We start from the raw sequence: 20,101 nt of genomic DNA, 5'->3' as shown, positions 1-20,101 counted from the left end.
ATTGTTGTTTTACTGTTCTGAATTAGGGTGAACTTGTCCTAAAAATGACTGTCAAGTGTACATTGCCCAAACATGCACCTATTGTTCAATGTAAGTGAACCAACAAATTCTGCTGCAATATGCAAATTGGTGCATTAATAGATAAAAGGACTTCTAAATCTACAAAAGTTACTATAGTTTCACGTTAACATACTCCAGACCCCTGGGGAGGGACTCTAATACAGAAAAGAGGGGTTAGAGAATTGGAGGACCTACCCAGACTGAAGAGTACCAGGAATTTCAGGCACACAAATTCTCTCAAGTCAAACTGCAGAGAACGAAGCTTGGCAACAAGATCTTGTGCGTGACTCATGAGGTTATTTAGTGTGGCTCCGGCCTGTGTGACAATGACAGAGTAATCCACCTGAAAATTAGAGAGCATAGATCAGGTCAAGTGAAAAGATTATTAATATTTACTATTTATTTATAAAACACCAATTTTTTTTTTACATATGAATGGCCCTCTGCACCCAGCTGAGTTGGCAGTGAATATGCTGGAAACTGTAGGTCAACAGGTCAACAGCTGGAGTGTCTCTGTTCAGGTAACTCACCCAGTGTCATTTTATATATGATACTTATTAGAATGAGACAGAAGTAAATGCCATGTATTATAAATGCATAAAGCACACATTAATGGTTCATATAGAAAACAATGTTAGGGGGGAAGTGGAAGTGCACCACTACGGGTTAATCTATTAAATGCAAAGAATATCTGACTGCAGCAACAGCAAAATAATCTGGATATATCCCTCGCCTGCCACTCAGCCACACCAACCTAGATTAATTTTTCATATGTATTGATGGCTAATTTCCATAATTATGTTCGCAAGCCTACCCCCCATGAGTGAGCCGGGGGCCGTCTGGAGACACCCTGGCAACAATTTGCAATTAAAAATAGAGAGAAAAAAACATCTGATTATTAATTGTATTTTATTTTTAAATTCTGCATCCACGAGGCATGGAGGAGTTGAACTTTCTGGTCAGCCTGGAGATTATGTAAAGTAAATGGAAGGCAGAAAAAAAAATTATCATATAATGCTAATGATGCCCTTGTAAAAATAAGTATTTAAATAGCTGATGGGATTTATGGGGAGAAAGTTAAGTGAGCAATGCTGCAATAAAAAAACAAATAAAAAAAACACTTGTAGTTGAGCATCTATATTTTTTATTTTAAGCTTTTTCATAAACTGTGTAGGTATGGAAGCCATTGTCAAGCTAAAAGTTTAACCCCTTAATTGCATCTAATACTTGGCTATGACTTCTCTCAGTCCCCAACTCTACATTAACTGAATCTTTAGCCCATCATACAGTTGAATGTCATTGGATCAATTGCATCTATGTGGAAATGCCCCTTCTGTCCGTTAAACTTCCCTTCTTCAACACCACTCCAGCTCTCCAGAGGGACTGATCATTTAACCCAGTAAACACAGTCAGCAATTCACTTTGGGTCTGTGCCTGTGAAATATAAGCGTGGAAACAGGTGACACATTCAATGTGTCAGTGACAGCTGTGACAATATGCACCTGTTAAACAGTAGCAAGAGTGTGTCCAGGAATAGCTGTGGTCAGGAACGCTTATCATGGAGTGAAACTGAACTCTGATGTGGCTTTGGGCTGTGTATATGTAAGTGAATGTGTCTCCGTGGATGCCATTGTCTCTGCTGCTCTTTGTGTTGCAGAAAGTATTTTTAGTATGGCGCAAGCACAGATTAGATGTCTGTATATGTAGCCTCACCTGAGAATCCTTATCAATTTAGCAGCTATGACACTACCGATCTACCCAGTCTACAGTCAGGTATATTTATTCTCCCCTCAGCCATCTAAGAATATATCAAATAATGTACACAAAAGCTTTTACTTTTTGGAATTACTGGTTCTTTAAAATTTCTCATGTTTTATTTTTTCTAACATGTTTGAATGTCTGCCCTTGTCAAGAAACCAAGAGAACCTCAAGAATGTGACTCTAGTAAAAGGATCAGTGGCACAGCGCTTACCTGCTGTCCCGTGACCAACAGAATGGAACCTTCTTTCCCATGTAGAACTTGACGAAATATATGGTCCAGAATAAGTAACTCACTCCAACAGTTCTGCAATAGCTTCATCTGATCATCCACCTGCATACAAAAACCACAAGTTTCACTCACTGAATGCAATCAATCACATTAACGGTATATATGTATCATATGTTTTTGAAATTGAAAGAGGGACCAAAAGATTTGCCCATGCCCAATTTTGTGGTCACACCCCCTAATTACCATGTTCATTTTACAAAATTTGGCAGATTATGAAGGTTTAAACACGTCTGTGGTTTTTATGTGTTATTACAGTTTTGCTAATGAAGGTGAATTTCCCTTTAAGCTGCAAGTTACATTTTCCCCCAAAGACCTGCTTATCTTAAATTGTTACAATTGCTTCTCTGCTTATCTTAAATTGTAAAAAAAAAGTATCTATTTACACCTGCCGCATATTCTGGGCTCACTGCCAAAAGCCAATTAAGTTTTAGAAACATTGTATCTTTTTCTGGCTGTTCGGTGCAGGAGATCAAAGAGAAAGTCGGGATATTTCAGTAACAATCTGGGGCTGTGGGTTGAGTTGTAACAATCGGGACTGTCCCGCGAAAAGCGGGACAGTTGGGCGGTATGATGTATATCTCCAAACATATGGTTTTGTCTATATATAGCATTAAATTATGAGTCATTCTCTGAGCATTAATTTAAATTTATAAATGATTAGAAAAGTTATGCCTTCTCTAGCTTAAAGTTAACATATTTCCATAGTTAGTACCGCAACAGAGCCATCCAAACCACTATGGGTGCTGGTACTATCCCTCTTATGGCCAAGAATCCACAGAATGGCTTCCACTACATACACTTTTTTTACAGGTGGGCTTGTTTTATTTCTTGGGCTGGGAAAATGTACAGTCTATGCAGGAAACATACTTTCAAACCAGCTGTTTTATCCCCTGGGAAAAAAGCTTCTCTCCCCATATGCGCAGAATCTACTGCTAATTTCCCATTAATTATTCAACGGAGGCAGAATTATCTTAACTTGCAGAGCAATGAGATTTCTTTCCACTGATACTGTGCCCTAAAATGAGAGTCACACAGGAGCAGTATTGTTAGCAAAGTGCGTGATCACAGGGGCAGCATTGTTAATGATTACAGGTTCCCACTGCACAAAAGTGAGAGAAAACGTCAAAAACAGCAGGATAAAAAGGCAAAGGAGAAAATTGTACAATTCAGCAACTCTGAAGCATTATTTATCATTTCTGAAGGAAACAGCAGCATATTTATGTCTTGTAGTCAGTTAATACCAGACAAAGGGTTGTAAATCCATTGCTGAAAGGGTGCCATTGACTAGTAGATTAAGAGGAATCTGACAATGTATGTTCACACAAGGTTATATGGAAAAAAAAATAGGCACTTTGGCTTTACAAGAGTTGGAAAAGGGCATCTTGGATCTTCACAGAGTAGTCCAAAATGTTGGTCTATAGACTACAGGCTATATAGTGGATGATTTGGCCACATATGTAACTTTATTCCAACTTTAATGTCATGCATGAGGCAAAACCCCCAAACTGCCCAACCATAGTGCTCTATCCGTGATCCAATTTTTGTTTGGTCCAATGCTATACCGGCGATGGTATTTGGTGCAGAACTTATGAAAGGCAAAGGTGTTTAAGTGACTTGCCCTTAATCATAATGGATTGACAAGGGAATGAAACCCAGAGCATTTTGAGTTCCATGAGTTTCTCTAAACTACTATGTATTCATAGAGATTATCTAAAGCTACACAGAGGTACATATATATATATATATATATATATATATATATATATATATATATAGCGCACAAAAGAACCGCACACACAGGACTTAATAGTGAAAAACAAAAATTGTTGGCTTTATTACGACGTTTCGGCTCCTAAACTCGAGCCGTCGATGACGGCTCGAGTTTAGGAGCCGAAACGTCGTAAAAAAGCCAACAATTTTTGTTTTTCACTATAAAGTCCTGTGTGTGCAGTTCTTTTGTGCGCTACAGATTACTGCTTATAACCAGCACCAAGGCATTACCATAGAGTGACGGGTGCACTAGCTTCGAACTATATATATATATATATATATATATATATATATATATATATATATATATATATATATATATATATATATATATATATATATATATATATATATATATATATATATATATATATATATATATATATATGATTGTATGCATCCTTTTCATCCAAATTACACAAGAAATGATTTTCCAAAAGGCATTGCCTAAGTGAATATACCACATATGTCGCATAGCTTTCAAATACTTATCAATGTTCGAAATAGAATTCCAGAGACTCTTTTGCATTCAGCAGCTGCACTGTATTGTTCCTAAGGTCATGCATATCCCGCACCAGGGCCCGCCCCCCTCCAGTTAAGTTACTGCACCACAGTCATTTATTCTAGGATATTAGGCCACAATAAGCCACACAATCCCCCTTAAACTGATGGCACAAACAACATATTGGGAGGCACATTTATTAAAGGTCGAATTTTGAATTCATGTGAATTATTTTTAACTCTAATACATTTGAATATACTCGAAATTCGACTCGGGGGTTATTTAATGAAAAAATCTAATATCTAAAACTCAAACGGATATTACTGACCCAAAAACTCAAATCAAACTCAAATCGAATACGACTAAACTCGAACCCCTGTTCTTTTCTTCGAAAAAAACTTGAATGTCAGGAAGGCTAGTAACAAGTCCAAATTGGTCTCTGGACCTCTTCCCCTGACTTTTACATTAATTCGGCAGGTTTTAGGTGGCGAATAGTCAAATGCGAATTTTTAAAGGGCCAGGGCTTGATAAATCTCAAAATTCGTATTCGAATTTTCAATTCAACCCTTAATAAATCTGCCCCTTAAATAAATCTATGAAGGGTATAATAAACTGATGGGGAGTGGTCAGTAGCTTTGGTGTACCTGGAATGAAATTTATTTGTATTTGGGAATACTAGGGAACAAATGTAACATTTGCCTAGTGAAGACAGACAGGTGTAAAGTCAGTTGTGTTGTTGTTGTACAATGAGTGCTGGGGGGGGGGATTACGGTAATGTACAAAGTTGGCAGCAGTGATTGTGCTTTATGGCAGTGGTGGCACAAGGTGAGAGGAATTAAACATACAAATGGCATGTTTGGGAATATAATGTAAGTGGTGAGGATTCGGATGTTGTTTGGATCGGTAAGAGCACATTATTTCCCTGTACTGTATGTTCCACTGGGACAGGGACAAATATAAATGGCACAATATCCTATATACATCCTATATATAGAAATGAGTACATTGGATATTGAAATTGTGGTTTGTAAAACTATAGTAGACTTTGTAATAGAGTGTTATACAACTGCTTTTCAGTCCTGGGATATGCAGTACTTACACTATGGGAAGGACACTTAGCCAGACTGGGTGCCTAGGGAGAGCAGTATTTCAGAAAGAATATTGGAGTAGTTCTACATTCCCTCCAAGAAAGGGTATACAAATGTGTGTGAATGTGTTTCCAAACAAGCTAAATATGAACCTTCCCGACAATTACATGTAGTTAAAAAGGTAAATGACACTGCTACTTTGTTTTAAATATTGATTTTTGCTGATACCTTAGGGAACGTCCTTTTGAAGTGTCAGATTTTTGCTGCCCGTGTTCTGACCCATCACAATTGTGCCATAACTCCCTACTTCTTATTTCATGCCCAATGAGCCGAATCAAAGGAACCGCCAATAAGAGGCCCAACATAGATCAGGACACCCTGTCACCAGCTCGCTCCTTTATGATGTTCAGGGTCAGAAATTCATCCAGCCCATATCACACAAATGCCAATCAATCCAGGATGAGCCATACCAATGGATGTGCAATCAATACTCTAAAGCAAGGAAATTGATCTGGTCCTCCACAGCAACAGCAAAAGAGGACTTTATCACTGTGACCTCTGACCTTCCTTACTCCCCACTGGCCTCATTCCCAAGCCTTAAAATTGTAATTTTTTTTTTCTAATTATGACATACATAGATTTTTTTGGTTTGCATTAAATATCCTCAGGCGTTGCTACAGGACACATTTTAATTACTGCATAATATTTTGATCAATTATGAATAATATTGTTTTTTGCCTAAGAATAATGAAATTGTATATTGTTATTTTATATGATACATAGGGGCAGAATACATGGAAACATACGCTTATATATATATATATAGCTGGTCTATAACAGGGATTTCCCACTTCCTAGGTGTTATTTTTTTATCCTATACCTTACTAATAAGAATATGCAACAACATATGAATGGTCAGACTTCCCTTGTGCAGAAATAAAAGATGTAAAAGTATACTTTACTGCAGAGGTCAATAGTGTTTTATTCACACAATTGACCTATGCTATATCAGAGCTAACCTTCCACTATTGCAGCTCACCTGTAATCTAGCCTGTCCCTGAGCTACTGTATATGGGTATAACCAAACAGACTCCTGAACATGTTGACACCATTGGTGCAGTACAGTGTTAAGAGAAGACCCAAGCGTTTGATTGGAGATAGAGGAAAATTGAAATTTAGCTCATGAATTACCCATTTTATTTCTAAAGTAGTTTTTTCTTACTGCTATGAGCATGGTTCTGAGATTCAGGAACTACTGTAAAGAAGCAGGTTTTGCAACCATTATCCATAAGTGCAAAGAATGTTTATACTATAAAATATTTCTCACATAGTTAATGGAAATGATTGCTCCATACTCACCCACTGTCAATGGTCCCCCACACAGCTCCAGTCTGTATACTCACAGACTCACAGGGTACACAGCCTTTAGCGTCCACACAGTCATCCTATTACATTCAACCAAGAGAGCAGGCGGTGCTCCTAGGTGGTGATTTATTACAATAGGCTGTATAACAACCATACCTAACGCGTTCCAGGCGTCACTCCCTTAATCACTATCACTATGATTAAGGGAGTGACTCCCGAAACGCGTTAGGTGTGGTTGTTATACAGCCTGTTGTAATAACAACAGTTTTTATCCGGAGTGCCGTCTGCTTTCTGGTTGAATGTAATATAAAATACTTCTGCCTCTCACACACCCCTTTTTGAATTTCTGCCATTGTAAAAGAGTAACCTTTTGTTTTAAAGGAGAAAACATTCATACTATCCTTTCTCTTCCTCCATACTGATCTTCCCATACACGTTCGCTCGATGATTGGCTGGCTAGGGATCTGGGATAGTCCATTCATTGGCTGCTGAGTGAGCTGACATGTTTTGAAGTCACAGTCATGTGACCAGTTTAGCAGGGTAAGTTAATACGATTGGGAAACCAAAGTTCCCTGGTAGTCATGGTATTATTCTCTTTTCTTTTAAGTTTGTAAAATAAGATGCAGCTTGAACCCCTATGCCCCCAGGCACCTATTTGCTAAACTTTCATGCACCTGACATAGTGATATTAAGGATCATACCAAACTGATTCTCTGTGCATATCCATTTCTCTACTGTTTGCCAGTGTTCTGTTTGGAACATGATGGAGCTCGTACCTTGAGTATTATTGGCTGCAAAGTGACAATAGGTTTAGAAACTGTATCACACAGTGCTAAAAAATACATACACTCTACAAAGGCATCAAAGTCTGAATATTAAATAAGACTTGGTCACACAGTAACACAATTAAAATAACTGACACAAGATGAGCTCCATAATAGTTATTTAATCCTTTTATTAACAAAAAATGCCAGGACCAAAGCACTGAATTTTACATTGTACAACTTGCCTGCTGCCAACCATTGTATTGCATGTAAATGAGAAGAGCTTCTGTATGCAAAATAAGGCTTTTGTAGCATTTCCCATCCAGGCAACCCTAAACTGCTGTTTACACAGATAAGAGGTATCTAATATTTGTCTGAATAATTGATTGGATGATTATGAATCGCTCAATATTAGTTCAAAACTTGACTGCAGAGATGGCATGTCAGCATCTGTGCTGCTTTAATTTATTAGTAATATATATAAGGCAAGCATGTAGAGAGGTTAAAAGAAAAGCTTTCTAATTTATTCTTTGGGGATAATTAAGGATTACAGTGGTGTGAACAGGAAAGGTTCAGTCTTCTCAAAGCAGCTGAGCATTCTAAGTTCTCATACATCTCACCTCAGGAATGATCTCCCACGGGAGCCGCACTCCTGTCTATTCAGCTCCTGTTTGCTTTTAGGTATCAAAATTTGTGTTTAACCCACTGTGAGGTCAGAACCCAGAAAATCTAATAAGAACCAAAGCCTTCTAGTAACATGCCATGCAAAGTAGCAGCAGCGTTATATTGGTTAATGGTGGACAAATGAAATGTAGGTGGTAATATAAATGCTACTAAACCCCACTCATAATAAGGGCTCTAAGGGCTTAACGCCACGGTGCAGTTTGTTCCCATCCAGACGCGATGGGAGGAAACGGATGCGACAAGGCGGATGCGTCGAATATAATGTAAGTAATAGGAATGTCGGACCTACAAGCTGCGGGCATTCATCACGAGACTGAAGGGTTAACATAACCCTTCAGAGACGACGGTGGAATTTTGAACTCTGCATGTTGCATCTTCATCCAACAGTCGTGTCAGATGCACGCAACTTGTAGGTCCGACATTCCTATTACTTACATTATATTTGGCGCATCCATCTCGTCGTATCCGCTTCATCTCATCGAGTCGGATCGGAACAAGCCGCACTGTGGAGTTCAGCCCTTACACACAGGCGTTTTTTAAAAACATTCTGTGCATGAACAAATGCATATATTGCATTTAAACATGCTTTTTACACAACTATATGCATTTGTTTTCCATTCCAAACTCTACCTTCTGTTCTGTTGATAGCTGAACATGCATCAAGCGCAAGAAAATGCAACGTGCTGCGTCTAAACAAACGCACTGATACACAAACGGAATAAAACACAACTCAGAACGCTGGTTACAACCAGGCAGAATATAATGGCATCAACTAGTGAATTTATTTTATACAGGTGATCAGTAAGATGCTACATGCTGATTGGTTGCTGTATTTGTAGCAAATCTCACACCTTTGTTACATGTCCCATATGTGCTCCTGTTTCTCCCTCACTCACAAGGGAAATCATAATGGGGCACAGTAAGACAGCAACTACCTATTAGTACTTTTTACCTCTGTGCTTGGGGTTAAATCAAGTTGTTTGGATAAAAAGACACAATATCTGTCACCATCATCCTCCTCCTAAATACTGTCAATATGATTGGAGTGAAATAATTACATGCTACTCATGAGCTAGTCAATAGTGCCTTAATTACCCAACAGTACAGTTAACGAAGGCATCACTCTTCCTTAAAGGAACAGCACTTGTTGCTTTTTACACATTATGATGAGAAGGTGATACAATCCTTATGGCCCAGCCAGGATTGTCATTAAATACCCCCAAAACAAAGTTTAGAAGACAGACACTTATTTGAAGTGTTTCATATGACATCTGTGCATTTATCTACTTTAGTCTGGATTTCCTATCTCTTGTAGGCTACATTGGGAATGAAAGTCTGGGGAAAGAAAAAAGTTATAGAACGGCGCAAAATGTACAAAAGCATATTTTCCCTGCAAATATTACAATTTAAATTATAGCCCAAACTAAGGGACTACAAATCCCATTCATCCTCAAGCAGTTACTGATACATTTACTGTCCAGCACCAGCTGCAGTTTGTGGTACATAATATAAATGGGAGGAAGGGTAAAGGTGAGAGAATTATTCAATGGCAAAACCCATTTCTATCTATGATACAGTCAGGTGTATGTAGGATTTACAGTATTTGCATGGTTATATTTCAAATACATTTCATTTACACCAGTGAGAATTGGGATGGCTTGTGCAAAGGCCCCCTGCTGTCAGCCATTTCTACCTCCCCTTGACACCATGTTGACCCCTGCTTATTCAGGATTTAATTAAGGATCCTTATTAAGAGCTGCAAAAGGACACTAATGAGTGTTTTTACAAAGCTAATTACACCAAGCTGGTGCAGTGAGAAATAAGTGATTCAGAATGGGCATACAATGTATAGACATCCTACTCACTCCAAGACATCAAACATTAACCCTTCTGGTGCTAGCTCTGCAGTGTCACTTGTGACCGAACTCTGTGGGTGCTGGAACTGGGTTGATCCCTTTAATGAGTAGTTATTATTCTGATTTCCCACTTGTGTGCTGCCCAAAGCTGCCAAGAAGCTCTGGCACCCAAAGCAAGGGTGGCAACCTGTGCTTTATCCCCCCTGTGGTACCACCACATAATTACTCCACTGTTTGGCACAGTTAGTTGAAGACACAGGAGCTGTAATGTTTATTTATTCCTGACAATAAAACTGTAATGAACCACACTTAACATTTTAGGCAATTGCACCCCCACCCTATTGCTAAAATGGTTGTGCTCTAGGCCGGTGCCTTTGTGCTTATCCCTTGTTTCCAGCCCTGGAAGGTGTAGGAGTCATGAAAGATGGCATAAGTTAATTTTCTATATCCAATGAGACTGCAAAGGCAAGAAATGTTTTACATAAAGTCTATGTATCTATGAGCATTCCAGCATTCTTACAGAGAAAAGTATTTACCGCAGAAGCTGATAAATAATTTGAAATACTGTAACTAAACAATGGGTATAACCATTGCAGCTCTAATAAAACAATGTAATAAAACTATTCCTTCTGAAGACAGTAATGTGTACCCTAAAGCATTCATAGAGTTAAAAGAAAAAAATGTATGTGTTGGACTTTGGAACTAGATTGTTAGAGAAACACCCAGGAAAGGCACAGGAACATACAGTAACTCTGCTTGGTATTTGTATATAAATACCTGAGACCAGATCAACTACATTAAACACATTTTCGGTGTTTATTGCAAATAAAAAGGTGTTGCTAAATGGCTATTTTAACTGACAATTTAGGCACTAAATCACTTCTGTGAAGTTTGCTCCCTTTAAAAGATTCAGGCAGGTTAAATGTCCTCTATTTCTGTGAGCTGTATATAGGGTGGTGGGTGAATGGGCCTCCCAGGGTGGATGAATGGGCCTCCCATCTGTTGATTTATTATTTGTTTTATGCACCTTGGACTTGCCAATAACTCAGGACTGGAACATTCATTTTATTTTCTGTTAAAACAAAAATAAACACTGCATGATTATGTTGAAGTTTTATGTGGGTATCCCAGGGCACGGAGTAGGTAGGCAAACAATACAAACACAACTAGTGAGACATATCTGATATACCTGCCATCATTCATTCAGGCAAGAGACACGCTAAGGGCATGGACTGTAGGAGAAGGCCGGAAGCACCTGGAGGCTTGCCCACTTGTGTGCTGTCATTCTAGGTGTCCCTAGCCAAGTGTGAGATACCTAAATTCTCGTACAAGAATAAAAAACTTTTTTTATAACAGTAGTGGATATTTTCAATACTCAGGGAAGTCTATCAAAATATCTAGAAGTTGACTACAACTTCCAGAATGCCCCATCAGCAGGTGCTAGAAGTTGCAGTTTAACAACTGCTGGAGGGCTGCATGCCAAATATTCCTAATTTACCTACATTTCACTTCAGACAGTAGCCTCAGGAGACACATCTCTGTTATCTCTTTCTGCACCAGTGCAAAGAAAACATGGTGGTCTAAAGGTCAACTTTGGTCTATACATAAAGGTAACCTTGAAGCAAAGTTCTAGCCTAACACAATGACTTTCCTAAAGACATTGAGCCAAAGGAGAAGACTGTTTTCATTTAAACATATTGGTATCACTTCAAATGCATTTATGATACATAAATGTGAGGTGGGTCTACGCAGAATTCCCCTGTTCAGTAAAAGCATCATTAGCAAAGCTGTCAATAAACCTGCCAGAAACGGCAAACTCAATGTATTGGACGGCACTTCTGGAAAAAAGGCTCAGAAAACAGCAGATATGGAACAATCAAATGATCATTATGGTACAGTTGCCAAAAAGAAATATTAATAAGCAAAAGTAATATCCATAAATATAACTTATATCATGCATGCAAGCTCTCCAGACAAGGCATTTTTATTTTGCCATACAAGGTCAGAGATGTCAATTAACCCATGTCATTAGGGTCATAACTCTGGGCATTTTATGCTACCATTTAATGTGAAGAAAAATTTGCTTTACAGAATCCAGGACCTAAGGCCATTGGATCAGTTGACATCTCTGAGAATACCATAATTTCTGTAGAAAGCATTGCTGCATGTATACTGGTGCATGGCATTCCCAGCCTAGTCTGGGACCATAATGTATAGAAAGGGGAAAAAACTGTGCACCCATGACCCAAAGGGTTAAAGAGAGGCTAGTGGAAACTTAGAGAGCTCAGCACAATTTTTATGAGTTGCAGGAAGGGGTAGTAGAGAAAAACTCACACTCCATAACAGATTGCGGACACAGGATCATCTATCAGGACAGAAGCGCAGCCACTTTCGGACGGCTCTGCTCAAATGAAATAATATATCTTTGAAAAGCAATGCCTGCTTTAGGGTTGGACACCATATATCAAGAGAACGGTTATGCTCTAGGCCCATTAACACTTCACCTGGTATCTCCTAGTCCTTCAGAGGACGACCCTGCCCTTGTCCTCTTACTCTCTGCTCATCTACCAGAGATATCGGTGAATATAGAACGTGGGGAGGGCTCAGAGATAATTCAAAGGCAATGAAGCAGGGAGGCCTGTGACAGGTCTTAGCTTCTGAAGCTGTGACTATGCACAGGGCAGACCTCTACTAGGCAAAGACAGCATACAGGATCAACAGATATAATGCAAAGCTGTGCTACTAAACACTTTCCAGAGTGAAAAATAATAAAGAATTGGGAAAGAAGCTGCTCAGCACAGGAGTAAATTGATCATACTTAGCGATGGGCAAATTTGTGGTGAAAAATTCACGAAACGCATTGAAGTCAATGGGGGTCAAAATAATTTTGACGTGTGTCAATTTTGACACAATCGACAATTTTTATACGCACGACTATTTGGTCCAAATGCATTTAAGGCAATAGGCGTCTGAATAATTTTGATGCGCGACAATTCTTATGTGCGCTGACGTGCAACAATTTTTTTTTGATGCGGCGGCCAAATGGTAGCCGCAGTTTTGAGAATTAATTCGCTTGCGCCAAAACGTGGAAATTCGCTGCAAATTCATGTCTGGGGAATCAAATGTTGCTATTCTTATAGAGAAGAAATCGGTAATTCCTTTACTTGTGTCCATCTGTGCTTGAATTGCCTTTAAATTTTAAAGTACATTTGACCGTGGACTCAGGATACATAGGTGATATATATATATAGATATATACAGTATATATAATGAATATGTATATAGTAAACCATAAAATACTGGATTCAAATACCACACTCATTTCAAAATCAAATCTGAATCTTAATTTGCTTATCAAATGCCCTAGACCAGTACTGTATAATATTATCCATGCAGGGGGTCAGTTATCCCCACATTCCTACATGTGGCCAGATTATACTGAAACATCATAAAATGTTTGCTGGACTGTGGCCTTCCCATTGAACAGCCCTGTCATACATCATAATTCCAATTTATGTGAGCAAATGTGTTGTCTTTAATTGTATAGCACTGAAATGTAATTTTATGATTAATATTTTTAAGTGTAAACTGCAAAAACTAACATGATTTAAAGATACTTTGCTGCTTGCAAGTGCCTAGGATTGCCACCTGGCCGGTATTTTACCTGCCTGGCCGGTAAAAATGATGGTCTATCCCAATGTTATTAATAGGGAAAAAAAGATAAATATATAGGAAGGCCGGTATTTTTTTCCAGAAAAGATGGCAACCCTACAAGTGCCTGACATTCACATGGCACACTCTGGTGCTACCAGTAATTTGGTCCTTGACAGTCAGGGGCAGATTTACTAAGCTTGAGTGAATAGTTTGAATCCAAAAATATTCGAATTTCAAAGTAATTTTTTGGGTACTTCGAACATCGAATTGGTCAAATTCGATCTAATCGAATGATTCGAACAATTCAAAGTAAAAATCGTTCGACCATTCAATAATCAAAGTACTGTCTCTTTAAAAAATCCTTTGACTCAATACTTCGCCAAATAAAAGCTACCAAGTTAAATGTTAGCCTATGGGGACATTGCAGATAGGTTTTGGGCACTTTTTATGATCGAATAAAAATCATTCGATCGATCGCTTAAAATCGTTCGAACCGTTCGATTCTAACAATTTTATCGTTCGATCGAACATTTTGCGCTAAAATCCTTTGAATTCGATATTCAAATTCAAAGGATTTTGCTTCAAGGGTCGGATTCGAGGGTTTTTTAACCCTTAAAATTCGACCCTTGATAAATCTGTCCCCCAGTGTCAATGTCAGCCAAAAGTGCATTTTTAATTCATGTAAATGAAAAGTAGATGCCGACAGGGAAGAATATTTTGACCACTGTATTCCCTTGTTAAATGTATATGTGCCATAGGCCTAAGAATACATTGCCTGGAATTTAACATCCTTAGGGAATAGTTCGAGCAACATCTGTACCCCTAATTTTCACCAATAAATTGTTACATGGTTTAAGAAACACTGTTGTGTGTGTGAGAAAGTATCTGTGAGAACACTACTTCCCATCCACAGCAAAGGGCCCAGCTGAGGGAAAAGTGTCTGATGTATAGAAATTGGACTGAGCCGGATAGCAGCATCATCGTTTTATTTGAGTTCCTAAGCCTGATAAGATCGGCATGCTGATATGAAAACCACAAAGCTTCCTTCAATCATTAGACTGAACAAAAAAAATCATCTCAGGTTTATGCCAGGAATTGCTGTAACAATAGCTGTGTATCTAGAATCGCTGGCAGACTTGTCTGCTAATAAGAAAATAGTTTCAGTAACCCTTACACTGCTGCCACTAAACAGACACTCACTTTAACATATTTTTTGTTGTGTTTTTACAGAGGAGCATTTTGTAAAATTCTGCAGTATTCTATACCCAGGCAGAGATAGAGTTCTGAATTATTGTATTGTGCACATATAAAGACAGGAAGTTGTGGGAGTAATTTCGGCATAACCCCCTTCCCTTTATTTTGTTTTTTTTTGCCCTAGAAGATCAAAGGTTCCTCATCCTGGGCAGGTTGTAAGCAGTGCAAAGAAAAATGACTTCCCCAATCTGCTGCCACGTGTATGTGCAGATGGAAACCTTTATGGAATTGTAATACTGTACCCTGCAATTTTTTAATAAAATAATGTTATGATTAATATTAGTGTTAGGGGCAGATTTACTAAGTTCGAGTGAATTTTCGAAGTTAAAAAAGTTCGAATCTCAAAGTAATTTTTTGGGTACTGCAACCATCGAATAGGCTACTACGACCTTCGACTTCGATACGAACGATTCGAAGTAAAAATCGTTCGAATATTCGACCATTCCATAATCGAAGTACTGAAGAATTAAAGCTACCGAAGTGCAATGTTAGCCTATGGGGACCTTCCACAGCACTTTTCTAAGTTTTTTTTTGATCGAATAGAAATCCTTCAATCGATCGGTAAAAATCGTTCGATCGTACGATTTATATTCGATCGTTCGATCGATTGAATACGCTAAAAATCCTTCAACTTCGATATTCGAAGTCGAAGGATTTCAATTCGAGGGTCGAATTTCGAAGTTTTTTTAAATTAGAAATTCGACCCTTAGTAAATCTGCCCCTAAGTGTATATTGCACAGACCTTGCAAAAAATGCGCTAAAACATATGTGGTTAAACTAGAATTCCCTTGGGTGCAATCGGTGGCATCTGTCCTCCACCCTGGAGAGATGGACATGGTGATTTTTGATAGGATTCAAAATATTAGCAGTTGTTAATATAAACAGTGACAAGGCACTCAAGGGTGCAAGGCTGACATCCAAAACAGGAAAGCTTTCCCACTGCACTGCTCCTTACAGTAATAGAGAGTAGCAGCTCTGGCATTAAGTATCAAAGTTAAGCTGTGCATAATAAATTAATTATGATAAAGACAAGCCCACAAGCTCCTGAATGCACAGACTTTCCTGCACTTCCCAGAATTACCCAATCAGCATTCCAAGTCTGTCAGTTTTTCTCAAACTATTACCAGTAAGTGTAATATCTACCCAATAGCAAATGTCAGCAAACATCTATCATCATTACTAAGCTGGAAATATGCATTACACCTGGGGCAATTTGGCATCACCTTGTGATATTGGGGACTCTATTGCAACAGTGATATAAAGTCTATTTCTGGGGCAAAAGGCATATTTGCAGAGGACACTAGATGATGCCTGCAACCTATTACATAATATTCAAGAAAGATTACGAAAACGCCTGAGAGTAATATATTTAAATATGCAAAAAAAGCCCCTGTTATTGCTAAGAGTACGGAGGGAAAGTAAAGGTGGCCATAGACGTAACAATTACGATCTTTCTTGGAAAAGATCTTTCCAAGAATTCGTTTCAATACACACGTGTAGAGCTGAATCGGCAGATATACAGGTAGATATACAGGTAGAAACAAACGATTCAGCACTAACAATGGGCGATGTTTGGGTCCCTTCAAAGGCACCCGATCAAAATTTTCCGTCCAGCCCGATCGACGAGCCGACCGATATCCAAGTCTTCTGCCGATATCGGTCGGCTCTTTTTCCACCATACACGCAACGAATATCGGACGAAAATTCGTTTCGTACGATATTATCTGTGCGTCTATGGCCACCTTAAACCTTAAAACAGTGCTGTCAGTCTTCTTTTATGTAGTGGGTAGGGATGCACCGAATCCAGGATTCGGTTCAGTATTCGGCCAGGATTCTGCCTTTTTCAGCAGGATTCAGATTTGGCCGAATCCTTCTGCTGGCCGAACCGAATCTGAATCCTAATTTGCATATGCAAATTAGGGGTGGGTAGGGAAATCGTGTGACTTTTCGTCACAAAACAAGGAAGTAAAAATGGTTTCCCCTTCCCACCCCTAATTTGCATATGCAAATTAGGGTTCGGATTAGGTTCGGTATTCGGCAGAATCTTTCACAAAGGTTTCAGCCGAATCCAAAATAGTGGATTCGGTGCATCCCTAAGTAGTGGGCCTTTTATTTGTTATTCCACATGCTTGTGGAAAGTCTGGGTTCTACAAAATAGATTGGAGGCTGTAAAAATCCTCTATAGGGCCACATGTGGTCTCCCGCTAAACTACTTGGTTCGCTGTATAACATCATATTATTCCATTCTCAAATTGAATATTAAACATTTAGAAAACATATAGGGGCACATTTACTAAGGGTCGCAGTGAATTTTCAAATTTAAAAACTTCGAATTTCAAACAAATTTTTGGGTACTTCGACCATCGAATAGGCCTAAATTTGACTTCGACTTAGATTCAAAGTAAAAAAGTTTGACTTCGAATATCGAAGTGCTAGCTCTTTAAAAAAGTTCGACTTCGACACTTCGCCTCCTTAAACCTGTTGAATTGCTATGTTAGCCTATGGGGACCTCCTAGAACCTATAGCCAACATTTGGCTAAGTTTTTAGAAGTCGAAGTAAAATCGTTCGATCGATCATTTAAATCATTCGAAGGATTTCATCGTACGATTGAACGATTTAACTTCGACCGAATATGGCAAAATTCCATTAGAAAAAACTTCGACCCTTGATAAATCTAAATTCGACCCTTGATAAAGACTGCAGCACCACTATCACTATTCTCTAGGAAAAAATAGAGGATTTCACATTAAATATATTTCCATTATAGTTTAAAGTCCCTTTAATCGCTTAAAGCCCCTTTTTATTTTTGCATGTCGTTGCCTCTTTAAATCTGTCCCCTAATTGTTTAGAGTGTTTGGCTTTATGAGGAGAGTGGCGTGCACATCTCATTATAAATAACCATTCACTGTAATTGTTCCTTTGAATGTCCCCTGTAATATGGGAATACTAGCTGAGGAATATTCAAGCTATCAGTGATCCCACTTCTATATTTAACCCTCCTTTTGTTCTACTTGGCTCATATTACTGGAAGTGCTAAATATAAAATAGAATGGGGGGGCAGAACACTTCATTTATATTTCCTTTGTTTATAATTACTGATCCACACTCTTCTCTTCGAAGTTTTATTTCGGAGTATATAAAGTTTAACATAGTTCAGGGTTCAAATCCAAACTATAAAAACTTAACAGGCAACTTGAATATCCAGATAGAAAAATGTCTGCACTAAGATAGCCGCATGCTAACTCCCTGGTTGTCGTTGAACATCAACTCCTAGAAGCATGCTGGGACATGTAGTTCTAAGTTTTGGGGTTTTTTGATGCCAAAACCAAAAAATATTTAAAAAGAAAAAAAAAAAAGGAGTCATTACATAATACAAATATAACATCTCAGGAAACTGTATTAAGGGCAAAGCAGTTCTGGAGAAAGATGATATTTCCTAAGGCAATTAACGGTATTTTATCCCTTTAAGTCAATCGTTACATAAAACAGATCTCGCTTTCGCCATATGAAACAAGTAGCCGGGAAATGACTGCTGTTTTTAACAACTGGTAGGGAAGTTGTACAGTTCAGTTGTGGGTACAATGGACTCACTGCTGTGCCTGCTGCATGCGATCAGTAATTGAAAGAGCAGACCTGAATGTTCCTTTCATCGAGCCAGTTAGAGACATTTCCTGCTTTTATAACTTTAAAAAAAGGCAAAGACACTTCAAGCTGCCTAATTATATGTGACTTGTTAGTCTAAATAATTAAACATTCTTTTAGCGCTGCTGTGGAAAATAGTGACCCTACAGGTCACGTCTTGTGTATTTTCAGTAACTCCAGTGAGTTTCTGAAGGAGGTGTTGAAGAATAACCTATTAAGATATTTGGGTTATTTCACAAGTTTCAACCAAAAAAAAAGAGCAGTTTAGGTTCCAAATATATTTAAAATAAAAAGCCCTTGCCAATGTTCCCACCATGAAAAAGTGAGAGTTTTCCAAAATTATTCAAATTCTATTTATTTTGTTCATATACAAGATGGGACATATTCCAGGGTAACCAGATTGATGGGTCTGGCAATTAAAGCGGTATCTCATCTTGAAATATAAAAAAGCACCACACATTCAGAGTATAGTCTGGTTACCAGAGCAGGACAAGATAAAAGTGACTATAATCCCCCTTCCCCCAAAATAAGGGAATAGATGATTTGTTACCACTCTATACGAGTGGAAATGGTTTCTTAAAGCATTTACTGCACCGGCCCGGGGTTATACCAGTGAGAACCACGGAGCGATCTTCTTCTGGCTCCTTCTTTCTTCGTACGGCTGCGCATGCACATTAGAGTGAAAAGCCGAACTTTAACTAAAAAGTTGGCTTTTTCATTCTACTGCACATGCGTTTGCCCAGGGAAATTTGAAGAAAGAAGAAGCCGGAAAAGAAGTGCTCTGTGGTGCTCTGCTGATAGGAGCACTGGCCTGGGCTTTCCGGTAAATACATTCACTTGGAGGTGCCTAACATTTGGCACCCCCAAGTGCTAAACGACTTTCCTTTAAGTGCCAACATATTGCAGCGAGAAACTCCAAAATCACCTCCTATTTTATACTTTTCATTCGGATATTTATTATTATAAAGGTTACATAAGAAATAGTTGTTTGTTAAATATAACAATATACATTTTCTCATAAATCAATATTTAAGTAATATTTTCCATGGATTCCAGAATACTACAATGCTTTTATGGATGTAGATCATAATGGGACAACATCACTAAAAGTAGACCTTGCATGAGTAAAGGCACTCCTGTGTTAATCAGTTCTCACTTGAAAACAATACAGATTATGAGTACTTTGTTGAGTATAGCAACGATACACCCATATCTGAGAGGTAACGCATCATGAAGCAATTGCTTTCAAATTCTAAGCAATGATTTGGACATATTTCATGAAAACTCCCCATTGGAGGCTGCAGTTTCACTAAAACCTCTTGAAAAAGCTTTAACTCAATACAAATAAACACATATTTGCAGGATGTATAAAAGTACCCTGAGCAAAATTACCAATGTCAGCAATTTTTGA

The 20,101-nt window shown here is 38.3% G+C and overlaps 1 protein-coding gene across 3 annotated transcripts in view; it reads right to left on the bottom strand.

The window, feature by feature from the left end:
* Positions 1–20,101, bottom strand: part of nr5a2.S (nuclear receptor subfamily 5 group A member 2 S homeolog) — a 62,241-nt gene that overhangs the window by 13,950 nt on the left and 28,190 nt on the right. For all 3 annotated transcript variants that reach the window (XM_018259443.2, XM_041591207.1, NM_001087716.1), the window contains 2 exon segments: positions 2,033–2,152; positions 256–403 (listed from right to left, as the gene is read on the bottom strand). In XM_018259443.2, the coding sequence (XP_018114932.1) occupies positions 256–403; positions 2,033–2,152 (268 nt within the window).

This window comes from Xenopus laevis, chromosome 4S (assembly GCF_017654675.1).
Source record: "Xenopus laevis strain J_2021 chromosome 4S, Xenopus_laevis_v10.1, whole genome shotgun sequence".
NCBI classification, from domain to species: Eukaryota; Metazoa; Chordata; class Amphibia; order Anura; family Pipidae; genus Xenopus; species Xenopus laevis.
This window is presented reverse-complemented; position numbering and strand designations above follow the sequence as displayed.